Source organism: Rhopalosiphum maidis, chromosome 1 (genome assembly GCF_003676215.2).
Source record: "Rhopalosiphum maidis isolate BTI-1 chromosome 1, ASM367621v3, whole genome shotgun sequence".
Taxonomy (NCBI): Eukaryota; Metazoa; Arthropoda; class Insecta; order Hemiptera; family Aphididae; genus Rhopalosiphum; species Rhopalosiphum maidis.
This window is the reverse complement of record NC_040877.1, coordinates 9,284,593-9,307,096: the sequence shown is the minus strand read 5'-3', so window position 1 is coordinate 9,307,096 and position 22,504 is coordinate 9,284,593. Positions and strand designations below refer to the sequence as shown.

Sequence of the window (22,504 nt, the reverse complement as noted above, 5' to 3'; positions counted from 1 at the left end):
CTTTTAAAAAATTTAGGAGTCCGGGCCCCTTGGATCCCTCATCCCCCACAGATAATACGTAACAACAAGTAATAAACTAAACAAACTAACAACTACTGTGGTCTGTCTATGTCCCATGCCCAGAATTTAGCTATCAAATTGAGATTTTAGATCAGTTGGTGAACGAATAAAGTACGATACAACGTCTGCAGACTCGTATGATGGTTGTCTTATATAACACGCGTTGACAAACGGTAATCAGTTGACGCCCTCGAATTGTGCTAATGCTAAATGGCAAATTATAATTATAATTATAATTATTTCAGTGGCGAAGCGTCATAGGAGACAACGAGACAACGTCTACCCACCAAGAAATTAGAATACATTATAACACATTATTATTCATTTGTATTATCCCGATACCATTCCCTAGTCTATCCGATTTTTAAGCGATGTACGATAAATTAAAATTAAAACCATGTCACTGGAAAAAGTAGCCAAGATTTTCAAAAAAAAAAAATACCTTTATTTTATTTTAGCGTTGTTGTAAAAACTAGATTAGAGCATTAGATCATTTAGGCCCCTTTTTCTATGTATGTTTCAAATTTCAATTATTTATAAAATATCTATAAATAAAAAATACATTGCCGAGGCTTGCGAGTATCGCGCGTGGATACGGGGTAATACACATAATATTGTAATAATGTACATTCTATCTATAATGTGTCGTGCAAATATTGATTATAATTTATAATATTATTGTGTACAATGCACTTGAATCAAATTTGTTTTACTCGAATGATTCCCAAGTTCCAAAAGATGCACGAGACTGCGAGAATTACACGTTGATACTTTGACGTAGGTACCGAGTAGATGCCCTACATATAGAGTGGCTACAAGTTGCGTCCCGCGGTAAAAATTTCTTCCAAATTGCGGCTCGAATTTTTTTGGGGCGCATACGAATTGCGGCCCGAGTTTTTTGGTTACATATGAATTGCGGCCAGAAATTTAAAATTAAATTAATTGAAATATGTAAATTAAAAATTATAAAAGCTTAATTTTCCTTCACATTTTTATACAGACTTAGGACTGTTGCTCTGCTGTATAGTAGAGGAGGAAAGTAGGTCACTATAATGGATGTGTTAAATTTGAATGCAATGACAGGTATCATTATATACGAAAAACGATTCTGAACAGAGATGATCTGTCAGTCTAGGGTATATTATATTCAGTGGCGTATATAGGAATTATTTTCACTATGGGCAAATTTACCACCAGCATGGCTGCATATACGACTGGGACATTGTTTAGGTGGCCGGGTGATTTTAATTATGACATAAATTACAAATAGAGGAATTTTAATTTATAAATATATATTTATTATTACATTATACATATAGTAAATTAAGCAAAATGCATAATAAAATGTTTTGATTCTGAATCTGAAATTTCACTACGGGCCCAGGCCTAGGGGCCCCCACCTCAATACATGCCACTGGTATACTAAATATCCGTAGATTATACGTTTAATACATGTTTATTTGTTTGCTGGGTACATCCGGTGCTATCGCGCTGATTACAATTTCGTATAACACCAAATGAGACCGAAATCGTTGGTCGTCTCGGACATTGCTTTCTATTAATTAGTTATTTATCTGTGTGTACGATCTCGTTACCGTACCTAAATAGAGTTGAGTAACTAACTTCAAGAACTTTAAGTTGATGTATAAGTTTCAGGGCGATTATACTAAAATACGGGAATAGCCATTTGTAAAGTAGTTCGTAATAATGTACCTAGTCGTGCCATAAGTTCTGTCCCTTATACAAAGGTGTATACTTAATAAATAAAATAAAACAAATATAAAAAAACTGATGTTATTTATTCTTTATTAACTTACTAACTAAAAAAAAATAAATACTATTCAAAATGTCCACCATTTGCATTTATACACTTCTTCAAACGATCTGGCCACTCGTCTATGACAGCACGCACCACTTCTAACGGTATTGAGGCAGCTGATTTTACCAAATCGGCTTTTAATGATTCGATATTTCGATGGGGCTTAGAGCAGGCCTTCTCCTCTAAAATATTCCACAGTCTGTAGTCCAAAGGATTGAGGTCTGGACTTCCCGAGGGCCAATCTTGAGCGGCGATAAATTCAGGTAAATTGACCTCTAACCAGCGTTGTGTGGTTTTTGCTTTATGTGCAGGCGCTGAATCCTGCTGAAAGGTCCAGTTCTTTCCTACAAACAAAGTATCACTTAAAGGCTTCACTACCTTTTCTAAAATATCGTTTTGGTAGTTAACCGCACGTGTTTTGACTCCCTGCTCACAGAAATGCAGTTGAGTAACACCCTCATATGACACTCCCCACCAAACCATCACTGAGGCTGGATGATGTCCTCTTTCTACTCTTTGAATATTTTCAGCAGCTTCCCGAGAGTTGTGAGCATAAACTCTATCATTTTGACGGTTAAATTTTTCTTCTACAGTAAAAATTTTTTCATCTGTAAACAGTATCTGTCTGTGGCCATTTTTTGCGTACCGCTTAAGTAACTTCTTCGCTCTTGTCGTTCTAATTTGACGTAAAGCGTCGGTCAACCGCTGACCGGTGCTTCTTCGATAAGCACCAAGACCAAGGTCTTCTTTAATTATTCGTGACATGGTTCTTGGTGGAATTTTCATTTCTCTAGCCATGATTTTTTGCTTGCGAAGTGGATTTCTACGAATCCTCTGTGCGACAGCTTTGACTGCTGCATTTGTTCTTATTTCACGTGGACGTCCACTTCTTGGCTTGTCATCTATAGTGTTGAACTCGTTGAACCGTTTTATGGTCCGATAAACAAATTTTTTCGTTATTTTCAACAGTTTCAACAAGTTGAAAATCTCTAATGGTGTTTTATTACACTTAAATAACGCAATAACAGCAACACGATTTTCTTTAATACCCCATTCCATGTTTAATACTTGACGTGAACTATCGTACTAACCAAAAATAGTAGATATTACAATTGTTGAAAATTATATTCATAAACAAAGTCATTAGTGTTATCGTAAAATATTAATGGAACAACTGATAAATAGGGACAGAACTTATGGCACGACTAGGTATATAACTCGTAAGTCGTAGGTACCTATATTCTTAAGTCGTCGCTAACAACTATCATGTACAGAAACAAAACATCGTAACATCGTTTAAAATATAACTAAGTAAGTATATATTTCAGATTCACAAGTAAGAAAATCATTATTTAATCTTTCGGTAATTATTACTATATGATGGTTGTCACGAAAGATCGCGTTATTTATTACATATTTACTAGTTTGGTAACTACCTATACTTACCAAATATATAATATAATATATTGTCATGATCTCTGCAGCTTAATTGCTGCCTGTAGTATTATTTAAAACCGTGACGATAAATCACTTTATTAATGTAGTTCATTCCGTGAATAAGGCAGGTACTTTAAATATATAGCTCACAAATACAACCTCTTGAACCAACCCGAATTCTTATTTTTATCACCAAATTTATGTGTACAGTCTATTATAAGACTCTATAGCTATGCTTTTATTCAATAATTTGAGAACATAATAACGCAAGAAATAAGTTTAATAATAAATGATTATCCTATTACATTATATACTTTTACGTTTTATGCACTCGTGATAAAACTACTATACCGCAGACCCGACTTTATCGTATAATTTTTTGTTCCACCGTGAAAGTTTACGCCAGGCACCCTGGTTTTATTTTCAAAATAAACAATTAATTTGACTCAAAATCATTCCAAAAACTTACGGATAATCTGCCGTAACTTAAATATAACTCCGAAACACTCAAACACACACACACACACATACATAATATAGGTATAATTTATTATATATAATACTTAACGAGCATTGGCTTAAAGGTCTTAAAGTTAAATCCTATATACTTTCAACTTTCCTATACTATATGAGGCACAAGGGATAATATTGACAAATTAATAATTTATAGAAAATAATGTCGTAGTACCTGCTGTACCTCGATTTCATTTGGGAATTCGTGTTGAGTATTCTTACCGTTTCACTAGCTCGAAGCAAGATCGATTTGCCATTTTGCTTTAAGTTATTTTCTCGATTCCGTAACCTCATTTTTAAATAATATACAAAATCATTGGAATCATTGGATATATGTTATATTATATAAATCATGAAATTAAATAAAAATAATTTCAAAAACTATAGATACGCGCGGAATGGCTACATTATATTGGACTTGATCGAGTGAACTGGGAATGATTTTGTGACATAATATAGCATTTTATAATAAATATACCTATAGGTACCTCCCTATTTTATTTTTTTCGCCCAAAAGATTTCAGTCAACTACATAAATGTTTAATAAGACTTTAGACTTATTGATCAAATTGACAATGATTAAATTGTTTTGTATTGTACTAATTGTACCTATACGTAAAACTATATTACCTACAAGTTAAATGCTAGATTTTAGTGAAATAATAAAAATTAAACGACTTACCTAAGTCAACTACAGCTAATTATTTTGTGTAATATTCCATTTGGACTGCAAACATCACCAAATAAGATTGTTAAATTTTAAAAAAGTATGATTTTTGGGAAGTTATCAACATTTAAAAATTAAAACATAATGTAAACGTACATTTTTAATACAGAACTTATAAAAATTTCTAGAAATTTAAAATATATTCAACATAACGATGTATAATATTGTATATTTTGAAGTCATATAGATATTCAACTTGTTTGAATATTTCAAAAATGGAATTTCCTTACTAACATTACTATTTCCGAAGGAAAACCTACGTTAAAAGTGAAATTTTCTTACATTTGGTCTATTATAAAGCTATTTTGGCATTAGTATGTATCGATTAGTGTTGAGCATCTCGAATGAGAAGTACAGACGTTATAACTTTATATTTTATAAGCGTACCTATTATTGAAATGCATGACAAAATATATCACAATGATATATCAAAAAATTGAAAAACAAGTGTTGCAAAATCGCCTTTCCAGGATACCATGGCGTAGTACCATTATTTTATCATTATAAAATTACAAAGCATAAGACAAAAATATACGTCTTATTATGAAATACCTGAAAAACAGTGCCGTAGACAGGGGTCTCAATCCTCCCTCTTCCCAGAAATGTTAGACGACAATATAATTTTATTAATTTTATTACCGTTTGTGGTGATTAAGCAGTGCCGCTCTAATCATACTCTGATCTTGATTTGATAATATGTATAATTATATAAATTATAATGTCAGAAATACAGTGCAAAATTAATTTTTTGTCATAACTGGCCATCAAAAATTAAGCATAATAATGATGATATTACAAATTGCAAAATCGCACCGGCCTCGACGGGAACCATTGTGAAAAAATGGCAAAACGCTCAAAAGAACCACGAAGATATCATCGGAAACCTCGGAATTCTCGCATTTAATTGCTAAATTGTGCTATAGATCGATTCCAAACATAAAAATAATAACTTCTGATGGCGATGGCGATTCGGATGAACCGCCGCAGAATCCTGACGCGCCACTCGAATATCGTCCATTGCCAATCCTGCTGACCAATTTTGCAGGACTGCAGACGCGACGAATGATCGCTATCATAAACGCTGCTGTGATGGCGCCTGCTGCAGCCGTAGAAGCTAAATCGTCGGTTCCCTCGTTGTCGTTACGCCAGTGTTCCGATGGTGATACACATCATAACGAAGGCCCGTCGGATGTGGTGAGCAGCCCCGTTGAAGTCACCGGTCCGTGTGTCCGCGATGTGTTTCATTGCCGAATATTTCGATAAGCGTGACCGCCTATCGAAATAGAAATGCTGCAAATTTCGCCCGATGATTCGTAGAACGCGGCATCGATAATCGTTAAAAACTAACGCGGATATTTTTGGAAACAGACAAAAAGGTTTTTCCGACGTTTGTTGACTTGCTGCTGTGCTTAATAAATATACGACGAGCATATAGAATGCTATATTTGTACAAATTTTAATAGCGTATACAACTTACAGCTATATTCAGTGTATTAAAAATTACGTTTGACGTGAATAAAGTTTTTTATCAAGTTATTTAACTGTTTATTGTTATATAATTTTATTTTTTTAAATTAGTTTATGTACGGCTAGTGAAAATTGTGAACAATATATTGTAGATAGATATTTTTATATTTTTTTTTGTGCTTAACTGGTTTAGAACTTAAACTAAAACCATTGAAGTATTTATAATCAATGTTAAAACTAACCTGCAGGTGGTTTATGACGACCTAGTAACGCTCTCGCGGGCTCTCCGTGCAGCACGCATTTATAGAATGACCCCAGTCATATACATTTCTAAGTACGAGTGAGAGTAATAACATTTAAATTATAATCAGAACCAAGTTTGTGGGTTTCTCAGAAAAAAACTAATAGTTAGAAATATATTAATATTTAAGGAACGGCCGTTTTGTAAGCATCATTGTTTAAGCTTATCAAATCACTTAGGAGATCCTCAGTATTAGACAGAAAAATGTTCATATCATCAGTAAAAAGTAAGACATTAGAGCTGTTAAAGGAAAAAATAATATCATTAATAAAGAAATAAAGCAAAAAAGGAGACAGGTAATCCTTGTGGAATGCCTGAATTGACTTCAATCTCTTCCGTAGGCGTGTCCAGATCTGCTTACCTAGTGGATAAGGAGCTTTAGTCCTCCTTTTTTGAACAATTTTTCTTAATTCCTGGTGCCATCTGAAATCACAGGGGATTCAGGTGCATACCATACATTCCCCGTGGACATGCCTATAAGTTCTTCAAATATATAATGATTTATTGAATCTCTCACGTAGAGAAATGAAGGATGAGATGATGAGAATCCAGAGAACCAATATAATAATAAGGGATTAGATTAGCCAATTTGTTTTTTATTTCTAAAATTAATTAACTATGATCAATACTATTGAACACCTATTCAAAGTTAGTAAAAAATAAAAGTAGTATCAGTTTGAAACTTGAGTACTATGTGAAATTGATTGTAAATGTAAAATAAAATGTTTAAAATTAATAAGATTGGTTAATGTTGATTTATTACTACTTGTATAAACATGTTGTTGCGAAATAAGAATTTTTTTAAATATACAAGTCAATTTATAATTAATAATTCTAGAGAAAATTTTAGGAATTATTGAAGTAAAAGAAATATTAACTTATATAATGCATTTAACTATTATCAAACTTACTGTTGAAACATTATTTGTGTCGGTACGTGGGTTTTTTATATTTTAATTTTAAAGCATGATAATAAATAATAATATGAACATAGTTAAATTGTAATAAATTAATATTTTACATGGTCGATATCTTGATATATAATATTTATAAATCGCATAAAGATTTAAAAATATCTTACAAAATACCTACATAGAAACGATGTTCTTAACTTTAACTTCGATATTATGTCAATAAATCCACTGTATAATTTTTACACGATATTGATTTTACAGACCGCATATTAGTTATGTTACAGAGGCAAAAATAATAGAACGCAAACCTAAATCCTCTTTAGTCTATTCTGTTTATTGTCTAATAATATAACTAGATAATAATATGTACTTGTTCTCATTATTTAAATTAATTATAATTGTATACCAGGATCTAAAAAATATAACTAATTTAATTTTAGAATAATATATTCAATTGTTAAGTGTTTTCCTCTGTTAAGGAAACTTGTATGAAGTTTTCAAGTATTTTGACTTTTAATCAGTTTTGTTAAAAACAGATAAGTTTCATTGGTAAATTCTTTGTGATTAATTTGAGAAATATGTAACGAATCTGTAGACATTCTCATTGACATTGCTTAGTTAAGATACATAAGAAACAAAATAGTAATCTTCTTTTACTCCAGTTCTTAAATACTTGGATAAAAATTTTTCTTTAAATATCAGGCAAAATAATATGAAAAGTACACACTATTTTGCTAAGAAACAGCTACTCTCTAATAGGTCAAAAAACTTTATAAGTTGGATGCAATCAATTTCTTATATATTATTATTATTATGGGATTAGGTACTAAGATTTAGAAATTCAATATTATACATATCTTTACATTCCTACCATTCAATCTTATTCTCTCTTAATTAAATAAAAAAGTATTCAGTCAAAATTAATATATTTTGTTATATAACGATAGGTTTTTCTACTAAACACATTTGATTAATAAATTCTATTTACTTCACAATTACCAAAACAGTTGGGGTTAACATTTGATGAGTTAAAAATTTAGGCATAACATCTACGTATCAAAGCAAAAGATTGATTTGAATTAATAAAAAAAGAAGATAGAGTAATAAAACAATAGAAAAGAATTTAATTTGGTTAATAAACAAAATCATTTTTAGTAAAAAAAAGAAATAAGTTTATGATGTAAAAAATTATAATTGATAAAATAAAAATACAACTTTGTTTATGAATCAGGATTTTTTTTTTACATATTTCCCAATTACTTGTAAACACATTAAAAAATATACCACAGATAATAAATTATAGATAATACATCATAATATAAATAATAGTTGAGAAAAAAATTATAATAATATTAATGTAATATTATCACATAAATGATAAATATAAACATTGTTTGGTACATCAATAATTTAACAGATCAAATGTTAATTATGTATCACAATAATCTAAGCACCACACATCATGCAAGCATCTTTGTTTTCCAATGAACACACCAATTGTTGCATACTTAGTGCGTCATTCTTCTCAGTTTGAATTGCAACATTATTAGATAGTGTAGTTTTATTAACTGTAAACTGAATAGGATCAGCAGCTGGTCTGGTTCGCAAATAGTACATACCAGTTTTTAAGCCCTGTTAAACAATTAAGCAAATACAGTACTTAAAATATTTAAAAATGTATAAGTAACTTACCTTTTTCCATCCATAAAAATGTACAGATGATATTTTACTAATATTTGGATGTTCGATGTGAATATTTAGAGATTGAGATTGATCAATGTATGCGGCTCGATCTGCAGCCATATCTAATATGATTTTTTGAGATAATTCCCAATTTGTTTTGTACAATTCTTTAATATTGTCTGGAATATTTTCTATTTTCTGTGTTAACAAAAATATTAAGTTTAAGTACAAATTTTAGTCATTAAACTATTTTCAAAATATTTGTTTTTACCTGTACTGATCCTTTGAAGTAAATCAATTTATTTCTCATGTCTTCATTCCATAGGTCAAGCTTAATTAGATCATTCAATAAATGACGATTGATTACCTAGAGTATGAGATGCGTTAAAAATAAAATTAAATAAAATTACACAATTTACTAACACTAAATTCTCCACTAAGAGTACGTCTATAGTATAGATTTGTGGTATATGGTTCTATAGATTCATTATTTCCAAGAATTTGAGCTGTTGAAGCAGTAGGCATTGGTGCTAATAACAATGAATTTCTAACACCATGTTTTGCAATTTTTTCTTTTAATATATCCCAATTCCATAGGTCAGTAGGCTTTACATTCCACATATCATACTGAAAAATCTAAAATCATAAATTTAATTAAATATTAATCAACATATCAACATATACATGGTTATATTTTTGAGTACATACTCCTTGACTAATTGGTGATCCTTGATAAGATGAATAAGTTCCATATTTTTCAGCTAATTCACAACTAGCTTCTAACGCACCATAATACAAAGTCTCAAATATTTGTAAATTAAGTTTTCGTGATTCAGGAGAGCCAAATGGAAATCTCATCAATAAGAATAAATCTGCTAACCCTTGGACACCAATACCAATAGGACGATGTCGTTTATTTGATGTTTCAGCCTAAGTGAATAACATTTAAGATATAATAGACATGACTAGGATTCAGGACTTGATACACTAAAAATAATCAAAATATACATTCAGAACTATTAAAACATGCTTAAAAACATGCAGCTAAAATGTTTAATTAAAAGTCAGAATAAATCAGTTATTTAGTATTGAAAATGTTTAAGAAAAATATATTTTGACTATTAGTTATGGATTGACTAAAGTGACTATTAGTTGATGTTTTAGACATTTTTAAACTCTTGAAATAAAACTAAGTACTTGAAAAAATACACTAAATTGTATAGGATAGTCGATAATTAGTAACACGCAAATATAATAACTACAATACACATACTGACTTTGTTAAGATTATATTAAGTTTCTAATCATAATTTTGTCCAATAAAATAAATAACAATATTATGTTGATACCTATAATTACGAATGGATAAAGATAATCTTAAAATTGTACGTCAAGATATTTTAGAAGATTCTTTTGATGTTATACAAGCACAATATTAGCCACTGAATGATGATTATACAAAGTTAAAAAAATTAAAAATGATCTAATATGCTATAAAATCTTCAAATGTTTTCTTTATTTAAAATATGATGAAATTTGCAAAAATAATTAAAATTATTTTTATCATGAAAATAATTTCAATCTCATCTAAAAACAGTCTACAGAAAAGTATATATATATATAATTCCATATAAATACAAGAAGTCTCAAACCCTAAACATATCTAAATTTTAATTAAATAAATTTAATTACTTCTATGACAGGATAATAGTTGACATCTATGACTTTGTTCAAATTTTTTGTGACAATTTTAGTAATTTCTAAAAGTTTTTGAAAATCATATTCTCCATTAGGTTTAACAAACATATTTACTGCAATTGAAGCTAGATTACATACTGCTACCTATCAAACAAAACAAAGGATATAAATATTATTAATTAAAAAGATTGACCTAATGAAATAATTAATAATAAAAAAGTTTAATAATTATTGACCTCTTCTGGTGAAGTATACTGAATGACTTCGGTACAAAGATTACTACACTTAATTGTACCAAGATTTTTCTGATTGCTTTTAGCATTACATGCATCTTTGTACAACATATATGGCATACCAGTTTCAATTTGAGAAGTTATTATACGGAACCATAACTCTCTAGCTGATACCTGCTTGTTATAAAGTTTTTCATCTTCGTACCTATGGTAATAAAATATACATTTTTATTAAATATGTTTTGTTGTATGATTCAAGGTGTAAATAATTTAAAATGTTTTAAGTATTATAATTAGGCGATAAATACGTTTTTATTAAAGCAATAAAATAAATTATAATAATTTTAAGTGGAGCTTGCCATTTAAAATTCAATATTTTGCTTTAAAAGTATACACACAAAATAAACATACATAAATGTAAAACCTTTTCATTAATCCCTCTCTTCAGAATTAAAATTAATTTTTTTTTTTTTGCAATTGTGACTTTAGACTAACAATATATCAGTTCTTTGAATTAGTATTATAAATAATTAATAACAATTACATTTAAATTTAAATAATAAATATTAGTTATACTTTTTGTAAAGTTTTACAAAATCATCACCCCAGACATCTGAAAGACCAGGGCATTTACGTGGGCACATTAAACTCCAAGATTGATCAGCCTCAACACGTCTCATGAATTCATCAGGTATCCAAAGAGCCAAAAATAAATCTCTAGTTTTTTCTTCTTTATTGCCAGTATTTTTACGCAACTCTGTATAAGTATATATATCAGCATGCCAAGGCTCAATATAAACAGCAACCGCTCCGGGTCTCTATTAAATCCAAATACATTAAAGAAACTTTTAAGATTTAAACTAAATAAAATAAACTTACTCTTCCACCTTGGTCAATATATTGAGCCAAATCATTAAGAACTTTTAAGGGTTCAACAAGACCATGTGATTCGTGTTTTGGATATTTGGTCCATGTTGTACCAGCTGCACTAACGTTGTGGAGATGTACACCAATACCACCAGCAGATTGAGAAATTTTGGCACATGTTTTAATTGTTTTACCAAAGTCTTCCAATGAATCTGATTTATTAGCCACCAAAAAACAACTAAACCAAAATTTTAGGAAATTTAAATTTACATAAAATATTATATTTTATTCTTACCTTGAAAGTTGGGGTCTAGGTGTAGAAGCATTGAACATTGTTGGTGAAGCATGAGTAAAATACTTTAATGACATTAAATCGTAAGTTTCTATAGCTGCATCGATGTCTTCACCATGAATTCCAATTGAAACCCTCATTAATAAATGTTGAGGACGTTCTACAACTTTACCATTAATTTTTAATAAATATGACTTTTCAAGTGTCTGAAACATATCATTAAAAAAATGTTACAATTAATAAAATTATAAAAGAATAACTATGTAACTTAGTATTTACCTTAAATCCAAAATAACTGTAAGCATAATCTCTATCATGTTTAATAGCATTATTCAAACGATCAGCATGTTTCATAATAATATTATAATGAAAATCCGAAATGATTGGCATACGGCTTTTATTTCTTTCATTGGGCATATTATACAAATCATAAACTACATCTGTAATAGTATAATCAATCATGTTATATAATATTAATAATTATGAATAGAAAAATAACAAAATAAATAACATACCACTGAAATTTTTTTTAGTTTCTTTATAAAGATTAGAAATTGCAATACGTGCAGCAAGTACAGCAAAATCTGGATGTTTAGTTGTTAAATAAGCAGCAGTTTCAGCAGCTAAATTATCAATTTGTACAGTAGTTATGCCTGGGCATAAATCACCAATTACATAGAGTGTAATTTCAGGCTAAAAAGTAAGAAAATCAAAAATTAGTAAAATATTAACTTTCTAAGTAATTATAATATTATCAAACTATAAATTTAGTTGCAAGTATAAATTTCAATAGAAAAATTAGAAAGATTTAAAATATAATTTAAAAATGCATATAATATAAAAAATAGTTATCTATTATATTAAGGAACAGCTCTAGGTTAGGGATATAAGTGTTGTTACTTTGCACAGTAGTAATGTTTTCACACAATTCTTTAAAAAAAAAAATACTAAAAAAAAAAACCATATAACTCTATGTTTTAAACATTGCCAATTATAGTATTATAATAATTTATAGATTTATAATATAGTGTTTTTAAATATGTCATAAAATATTAAATATATTTCATTAAATGGTTTAATAAGTATCATCGTTTACACTTTCTATCAAACATAATACTAGGTTTGTATGTATATATTTTACCTACAAATGATACAAATATATATTATTTAAATAATTATATAATAAATTCAATGTTTTTAGAAACAATCATAATTTACAATATTAATAGAAAAATATTAAAATTACTCTAACAGCATTATCAAAAAACAATATCATGAAATACACTTAATTATCGTTATGAGACTATCTTCTCTCAAACTTGATTTTCTTTTACAGTGATATGTTTTTTAGTTAAACTGAAATTATATTTTTGATATACCTATATCTTTTTAACACATAAATTGAGCTTACTGTAATTGCCCAAATGACCTATCTTAATATTTGCAATAAAAAGTAACTTATGGCTTAAGCTTTTTATTTTAAGTTTAAACTATGAAAATATTTTAGGGTTCATACAATGATTTGATGGCTCATAAAACTCACAAAAATAGATTATAATTTTATTTCTATAAGATTGCAATTAGTTACAGCAAATAATACATAATTTTGCTTTCTATTTGTATATTTTAAGAAATTATCTCTTTGTAACTACAACTTTTTTTTTACTCCATTGGTAAGATTAATATTTAATAATAAATAAAAAATATTGTTTATAGATTAATATGTCAAATAATATATATTTTTTTAAATTTATATTAAAATTAAATAAAACTGATTGTGATTTTGAAAGAAACTCATTTTCTTTTATTACATTAATGTTATTAAATACTAATAAAAAATAAGGTTAAAGTTTATTTTGCCAAGTTCGTCGGGAAATTTAAAAATATTTATTGAAACTAATAGAAATCACTCAGTTAAGAACAATATGATTAGTAGGACCAGGATTTATATGCATTGTATGTTTTTTTCAAACAGTCCAAAAAGTAACTGAATAAGCTGCAAGTTTAAATTATAGTCAATAGATCTGAAATACAAAGTTTTATTTTGCATATTTGTACATATTTTGCCATTTTTCAACAAGTACAGCATATTTCTGTATTTTAAGATTTTTCTTTACATATAGATAGTTTTTGAATGAATATGTAATATTTTAATTATATTAATTAAATAACATATTTATAGTTATATTTACAGTCAATACAATTTACTTTTGGTATGTATTTATTTTAATTTAGCCACATACCAAATTTTTTAAAAAAGAAATATTTCTGTTATTGATTTTTTTAGATTAAAATTATAATATGTGACATCACCATTGAAAATTTATCATAATATAAAATAATTTTATGTAAAAATATTAAAAATAATTAGATTTTTTTAGCATATTTTTTAATTTTAAGAATATATTTCTACAAAATAAGGATATAAATGCATATTTTTAAGGTTTTTAAAGCATATAAATCCAGGTCCTAGTGATAAATAATTGTTGCTTTAATTTAGTTATTTGAAGTTTATCATTTGTTACGGTAATCACTAATCACACAATTGTTTAACCTACTACCATTGATTATAAATACTATATTAGTATATAATCAATGCTACTACCATATGAAGACTGCAGACTGCCTATAAATCATATAGTTAAATACACTGAGATCTAGTTATAAGTGTTAACATATTTATATGGTCCATAGATATTGCAATATTTTGCAACTGGAGCAAGCAAAATATAATTTAACTCCTACCAACAATCACATGACATCCAATATAGTTAAAAACCTGGTTTGATATTATCGCCCGTAATGTAATTTATCAACACATACAATATCTCAACTAAATGTGATTAGTGTGATAAATGATTAACTTCAAAACAAATTCTGAATGATAATTTCAATCTCATTTTGATCATTCTTAACTTAATTAATAATTATTTTATAATTTCCCGAAGAGCTTGATAAAGTAAACTTGTTTCAAAAATGTTTTATAACCGGATCAATGTAGTCCATGTTGAGGCCTTCACATAATTGTTCAATTCGCAACGTGATCTTATCCATCATCACTTCTTCCATACGTCCATCTAAACAAATACATTTTAATGATAATAGATTTTTTTTTTTTTAAATTTCACTATGCTACAAGGTATAATAATAAGCAAATTAAAAAATGAAAAAATACACAATATATACATGAGGTGGGAGGCCATCCAATGATAGAATAAGTTATTTTTTTGCAAATTATTTATAAATGGTTAGTTGACCGTAGTGTTAATCATTCAATAAATATGGACACCATTTTCTCTTAAAACAACGTGTAGGATTTCCAAGAAGTGAGTTGATGGATGCAAGTTTAGCAATTAGAAGGTTAAAGTGAGTCTGTAATTTTGTATGTTTTGTGGTTAATTGGTTATACTTTAGTCATTTTAAAATGTGGAATTGGATACGTATCATGATGCAGAAGAGATAACGCAGTGAGTGATGAATTGAAAAATTTGCAGGGTACGTTATTACTAATTGGGATAGTTTTGCACAACCCCAGAATAAGATTGCATAGGTTCTAATAGGTCTTAATGGAAATTAGTAGATATTGCATTTGGCAAGTGTAAAAAGCTAGTTTTGATTTTAGAATAATTGTGTGAAGTAAATGAAGTTGTCTAGGGTTTTTTTTTTTTAGATTTGATGTGAGGATCCCAAGTCAATCTACCGAGATATTTAACTTTAAGATATTGGAATTGGTATTCCTTGGAAACGAAAAGGAGGAAGATAGATTTTTTTTAGCATAAATGGAATATAAATTGATTTATCTAGATTAATCTTAATTTTCCAATTGGATGACCACTCATTAATTAGGACTTTTGAATACAATAAGACACGTTATATAATTTTAATTTTTGGGAATCTCTGGGAAGAGGGTATATTGGCATATAAGAGACATGACTTTCTAAATACCCAGTTTGTACATGGTAAATAAATATTAAATTGGTACATTTCTAATATATTATCTATCATTAAAATGAGAGGTGAAACACTTTTTCAAATTTTAATATGTAAATTTATCACGTCTCGTATGCGCTGATTATAAAGGTACCAATACCATAATAAACAAATAAATTGTGTATAACAAATACATCGGTACTTACCACGCTTTTTAACAAATAGTTTTGTGTTCGGCTTTCCTGCATAGTCGGACATGATTGGGGAGGTTCGTGAGCACGGTTAAAATTTAACCTGATTAAAAATCAACGACGGTCGATCGTATAATCGGACAATACCTGACACCTGGATAACAAAGTACCTACGACGGATAATAATATTATAGTATGGTCTATGATAAATAAGCTATCAACGTGTATTTGGAGCAGTTGATTTGTAGTATTTGTGCTTTGCCGAATACGTTTCCGTCAGAACTGAATGTACTTCAATAGTAAATAGTAATAGTTAGTTAAACGTTAAAGTGTAGACGTAGCCTCGAATAATTAATAATTATAAACTGCCAACAAATGATACACAGAAACCGGAATAGCGGACAACACAAAATTCGCAACAATTGGCGGAGTGACGGCCGGCGGGAAACACATAATGAGTATAATGATTACATAAAGATAGTCGCACAAGGTTTCCCGCGTTTTTTCTACCATATGCCGCGACTTACAGTCGTACCTCACGCGATAGTAAAAATATATCACATCGATATTGATCTGTAGACATTTATACTTTTATAGTAGGTGTAGGAGCCTGAAACAATAATAATTATTGTGCGGCATAATAATAATAAAGATGAATATTATAATTTATAAGCATTAAGTGGCAACTGGCAAGCTACAAATCAGAGTACAGACTACAGACTATACAAAATATTCAATATTTTCATAGTCTGCGCCAAACTGACGAGCTGTGAACTTTTTCAACTGGGTCTGCGAACGCGTTTCAACGAACAAAAATTAGGGCCTAAAAAACTATTCATAATCATATAGTTATTTACCCTGTTAATGCTGCTAAAAAAGTATTAAAATATAATTCCCATTTCCTATAGGGTCTAAGACTAAAAACTAAAAAGTACAGATAATATTTGTTTTTTTTTTTTTTGTTATAGAATTATTCATGTCCTCGACATACAAAAAAATCATTACTATGCATATACAGTATAAAATTTGAGCAGGTGGCGGTGGGACAGGTATACAGTTATTGGTGTACCTATTACTGGGTTTAGTTTCTACTATAGCAGTCCCTATTTTTTGTAAATTTTGCTACTTCACCATTTACATATATTTAGCATATCTAGACAAATATCTTCTAGAAACTAGAAAACATGAATTATTTCGTCTATTTGTCACACTAAAATAGAAACTGTACCTACTATAATAGATGTACTATCCACTAGGTACCTACAACATCTTTTTCAAAATTTGACAATCGATAAATGTTCGTATTTTTTTGCAATCAAACACTGAAGGTTAAATATTATAATTTTAAATTTTTCAGTTCTGCTCAGTAAAAATATTATGATAATCGATTTAATAATATATTAATATAAGCTGTGTCACATAGCCAGTCACATATGTGCTATACTACTATATATTATTTATTATTTATAATAATATAATATATTTAAATATATTATAGTAATTAGTAATTACCTACCTATATCATTTATATCGGTTCAGTAATTGTCGAATAAGCATTATGAAGAAGTCGGAACTCATAAAAAAAATATTCAAAGACGACAACTTGAAAAGTTGTAAATTGTAAATAGGTAACGAAACCTTCGATGTCGTATTGGTTCGTTTATAATTGCATATTTGCGTGATGCAAATTTGAAATTGTTATTGTATGCATACTATTATTTTAAACTTGACGCTAACTCGACACTGTTCAACAAACGATACAAGTTTTTTCTCAAAACTGGTCTCACTGTTTTGACAATAGAGTTTTGGCGCGAAACTACAGCCTTGTGTTTTTTTTTATTATGTATTTAAATCCACCTTGCCGATTGCCTACTGATATTACATAGTAATTCGCGCAGAAACTAATGACTGTAGAGTAGATACGAAGGAACCATTTTGGTAATTTGCTATTCCTAACGTCCGTTTGGTCCTTACTCGTTAGTCGATACTCGTCCTGCGCCTTACATTTTTTGCGCACATTGATCATTGGTTAACGTCAATGTTCGTTGTATCGGTGTTCGATTGAAAACTTATAATATTTTAAAGTGCGCATTATTGATATTGTATTAACTTTATATTAATATTCGATCCAATTTCAGTATTAATATGGCCGAACTAAAGAAGCATTTGTACGTCCAAAAAAGAGGTATGTATCTTATATTTAAAGTTCCAGATTGTGTGTCTGCACATCATGTGTACTACAAAATATTATTATAGGCTATTGTGTTGTCTATGAAAAGCTAATTTAGGATGAATAATTTTCATATAATATGCATCATTGTCTATTTTGTTAGTATTTTCAAATAATACCTAGGTTTAACTGAAATAAAAATGAAAAACAATAATATGTACATAATTTGGTTATAATTAATGTTTTAGATGGCAGTATTGAAAGTGTTCACTACGATGAAATTATTGCACGTATTAAACAGTTATGTTATGGCTTGGAAAAAATTGATCCAGTGAGTTTAATCGAACATATTTTAATTAATATATAATAATATGATTAAAGACGATATTACAGATATTTTAATTAAACAACTTATATTTAAGTTATATACAGTATAGTTGAGTTTATATAACATAATATGCTATTAGAAGGTTGTGATAAAATTGCACACATTTTGTTTTTTTAATAAAATAAGTTACTAAGCAGTATTATCTTTTTAGTGTAAAATCTTAGATTATATCTCAAACCTTATATTATTTTTTTTAGGCTGCAACTGCAATTCATGTAATCAAAAAATGCCTTTACACTGGTATTACTACATCTCAACTTGATGATGCAGCTGCTGAAATGGCAATTACCATGGCTACTATTCATCCTGATTATGGAAAATTAGCAGCTCGTATTACTATTTCTAATTTGCATAAGCAAACTAAAGAAAAATTTAGTGGTACATATTGTCATTAAATATAGATTAAATAGAAAACTAAATATTTGTTATATCTAAAGAAGGAAATTATTTTAAATAAGTGTTAAGTACTTAAGTAAAAACAATATTATGTTTAATCTAATAAAATAATTGTAAATTATGTAGTATTTAAAATAATAAGTAATTGCAATGTAACTTATGCACCAAATATAGATTTATTTTATTTTATTCATAGATGTGATGGAGGATATCTATAAAAATGATGGTTATTGGAATATTGGTTTATCAGATGATATTTATGAAATTATCATGAAAAATAAAGATCAATTAAATGAAGCAATTAATTATGAAAACGATTATATTTTGGATTACTTTGGATTAAAAGTAATATTATATTTTGTTGTGTACATCATGTTTATATTATATATCTACATTATTAATATTTATGTTTTTTCAGTACTTAATCCAAAACTTTTTAGTTAAATTTGAAAACCAAACTATTGAACGACCTCAGCATTTGTTTATGAAAGTTTCTGTAGGTATTCATAGAGATGATATTAACTCAGCTATTGAGACATATAAAATGTTATCTCAAAAGTTGTGTATGTTTTCTCCGGTAGTTATGCAATTGCAGCCAGCTGCTAGAAAATTAAATGTATCAGTTATAAGGTACTATTTATAATTATATATAAAAAAAATATTACTAATGTTTGTATTTTATTATTATATTAGTCATTATTCAGTAGCAATGATAGCAGACAGTATTGATGGTATTTATGATACTCTAAACCGTTTATCAACATTTATTTTACCTTATTCGAGTACTGCAGTCCATGTGCACAAAATACGTGCTGCAGGCACTTATATTAAAGGCAGCAATGGGAAATCTAGTGGTCTTCCTCTTATGTTGAAGCAGTATGATTCCATGGTCCGTAAAACAGAAACATTAGAAAGGCCAAAGAGCATTAAAGGCGTAGCAATTTATTGTGAATTATGGCATGCAGATATAATGAAAGTTATTGACCAAATTAGAAAGACTACTATTGCAGATATAAAATTAAAACACAGTCATCTGGCTTTATGGATACCTGACGAATTCATGAGAAGAGTACAAAATGACCAAATGTGGAGCTTTATGAGTCCTGATCATTGCCCTGGTCTTATAGAAGTTCATGGAGAAAAATTTGATAAACTTTATAAAGAGTAATAATTCAACAAAATAATTGAATAAATCTCGTATTTAAATTATTACAATTGTTTTTATTTTCTCAGGTATGAATTGAAAAGTAAAAGTTTTGTTTTAAGACAAATCGAAGCAAGGAAATTATGGTCACAAATTATTCAATCTCAGATTGAAACAGGATTACCACTTTTATTATTTAAAGATGCGTGTAATGCTAAAAGTAATGAATCTCATTTGGGAACAATCCAGTGTGCAGGAAGAAATGGAGATACTGTACAATTTACTGCATCTGATGAAGTAACTTTATATATTATTTAACCTATAGGAAATATATTAATTTATAACAATAAAAATTAGAAGGCAAATTATCTTCCATTTTATATGTTAAGCACAGAGAGTTTATTGTAAATTTAATTTCAAAATTGTTTTATAGGTGGCCACATGCACTACTGCTTCAATTTCAGTTGATATGTTTTTAACATCAGAAAATAATTTTGATTTTTATAAACTGAAGGAAGTAGCAAAGAAAATAACTTATGATTTGAATAAAATAATTGAAAATAATAATGCTATACTTAACGAGGTGAATTTCTATACTTTTTCATAATAATCTCTTAAACAATTGTTTAACAAGTTTGTTCTAGGAAGAACAATTGAAATTTGGTTTAAAACAAAATCAATTAGCCATTGGAATTGGTATCCAAGGATTAGCAGATTTATTTTTTAAAATGAAATATCCTTTCGATAATAAAGAAGCAAGAGATCTTAATGTAAAAATTCACGAAACTATTTATTATGGTGCTTTAGAAGCTAGTAATGAACTAGCTGCTAAAAATGGACCATATAAAACATATTCAAATAGTCCGACAAGTAAAGGGGTAAGAAAATTAAAAATTAATATTTAATTAATAATTGTACATAAACTTTTTAATTTGGTTCATGCAGTTATTACAATTTGATTTGTGGAATGTAAAACCTTCTAATTTATGGGATTGGAATAGCCTAAAAACAAAAATTGCACAACACGGACTACGTAATTCTCTAGTTACAGTTACTTCTAACACTGAAATTGAGTCTTCAATTTTTGGAAATATGAATTCTATTGAACCATTAGATACAAATATTAAACATAGATATATTTCTCTGGGAGAAAGTAAACCAAAAGAAATTCAGGTAGTTTTAAATGTGTTTAAGTTATTTATTTATTTTTATTTTTTGAATTGTTTGTTTTTAAGGTTGTTAATCCATACTTATTAAAAGATTTGCATGATCTTAACCTTTGGAATGAGAATATAATATCTGTATTGGTGAATAATAAGGGTTCAGTTCAGGTAATTTGTTAAAAATTAGGTATTAAACATTTAACACTAATGAGCTAATGTGTTTAGGAAATTAAAGGGCTGCCAGAAGATTTAAGAAAATTATACAGAACAAAATGGGAAATAGATCAAAAATCTTTGGTGGTTATGGCTGCTGAACGTGCTCCATTTATTGATCAATCACAAGCTTTTTCTCTTAATATGGTTAAAGCAAATGAGGAAATAATTTCTGAAATGCACATGTCAACATGGAAAATGGTAATCTTAATAATTTTAAAACATTTAGTAGAAAGATTTATAAATATAATTACATTTTTTTTAAGGGTTTAAAAACTGGTGTATGTCAACTAAGGATTAAACAAACTGAAGAGGACCTACGAGATTAATAATTTCTGTAAATATTATGGTATTTTTTATTGTTTTTTTTTTTTTTTTTAAAAAAATTAAGTGTATAATTTAAAAATATTTTTAGACCCTCATATTTTATAAATTTATAATGCTTAGTATATTTTGTATTATACAATAATTTCATTTGGTTAATTTTAATTTTACTATTACACTATTAAATATTAAATTCTATTTCTATAACAATTATTTATTGTCTTTACTAGAGTTTAGATTAAAGTGGTTGTGATGATTTGATGTGGATATGAAGTAGAGTGGTTTATCGATAATCAAACTGAGTAAAAAGTTCCACATTTCCCCTCTACTGATTCATCTTATTTATAAATTATAAAATTAGTTGCTGGTTAATTGTGTTTAATATCCATACACTAAATCTAGAAATTATTGACCTAGAGGTTTTAATAATTAATAAGTATTTATAATTTCTTTTTAAAACAAATCTATTAGCCATCTAATATTTTAATTTTATTTTATTTTGTAGTCCATTTATGGATTAAAAATTATAATTTAGTATAATTACTTAGTATTTAGGTTCATTTATTTATTTTGT

General features: G+C 28.1%; 2 protein-coding genes across 2 annotated transcripts; one reads left to right on the top strand and one right to left on the bottom strand.

Annotated features, from left to right (window-relative positions):
* Positions 1-8,528: 8,528 nt before the first annotated feature.
* On the bottom strand, positions 8,529-16,631 carry LOC113549848 (ribonucleoside-diphosphate reductase large subunit-like). Its single transcript, XM_026951322.1, has 14 exons — positions 16,148-16,631; positions 15,000-15,088; positions 12,527-12,704; positions 12,291-12,451; positions 12,015-12,217; positions 11,732-11,957; positions 11,429-11,670; positions 10,856-11,057; positions 10,614-10,763; positions 9,630-9,851; positions 9,345-9,557; positions 9,193-9,288; positions 8,931-9,119; positions 8,529-8,870 (listed from the first exon to the last, which is right to left on the bottom strand). Exons 1-14 carry the CDS (start codon positions 16,197-16,199, stop codon positions 8,685-8,687), a joined length of 2,409 nt encoding a protein of 802 aa, XP_026807123.1. The 5' UTR covers positions 16,200-16,631; the 3' UTR covers positions 8,529-8,684.
* Positions 16,632-17,987: 1,356 nt separating this feature from the next.
* On the top strand, positions 17,988-21,984 carry LOC113547936 (ribonucleoside-diphosphate reductase large subunit-like). The gene is made up of 13 exons (XM_026948530.1): positions 17,988-18,317; positions 18,551-18,633; positions 18,888-19,068; positions 19,283-19,431; positions 19,505-19,716; positions 19,780-20,250; positions 20,320-20,527; positions 20,664-20,813; positions 20,875-21,108; positions 21,176-21,403; positions 21,466-21,561; positions 21,619-21,807; positions 21,873-21,984. The coding sequence occupies exons 1-13, from the start codon at positions 18,278-18,280 to the stop codon at positions 21,933-21,935; spliced, it is 2,304 nt and encodes a 767-aa protein (XP_026804331.1). The 5' UTR covers positions 17,988-18,277; the 3' UTR covers positions 21,936-21,984.
* The last annotated feature ends 520 nt before the right edge of the window (positions 21,985-22,504 follow it).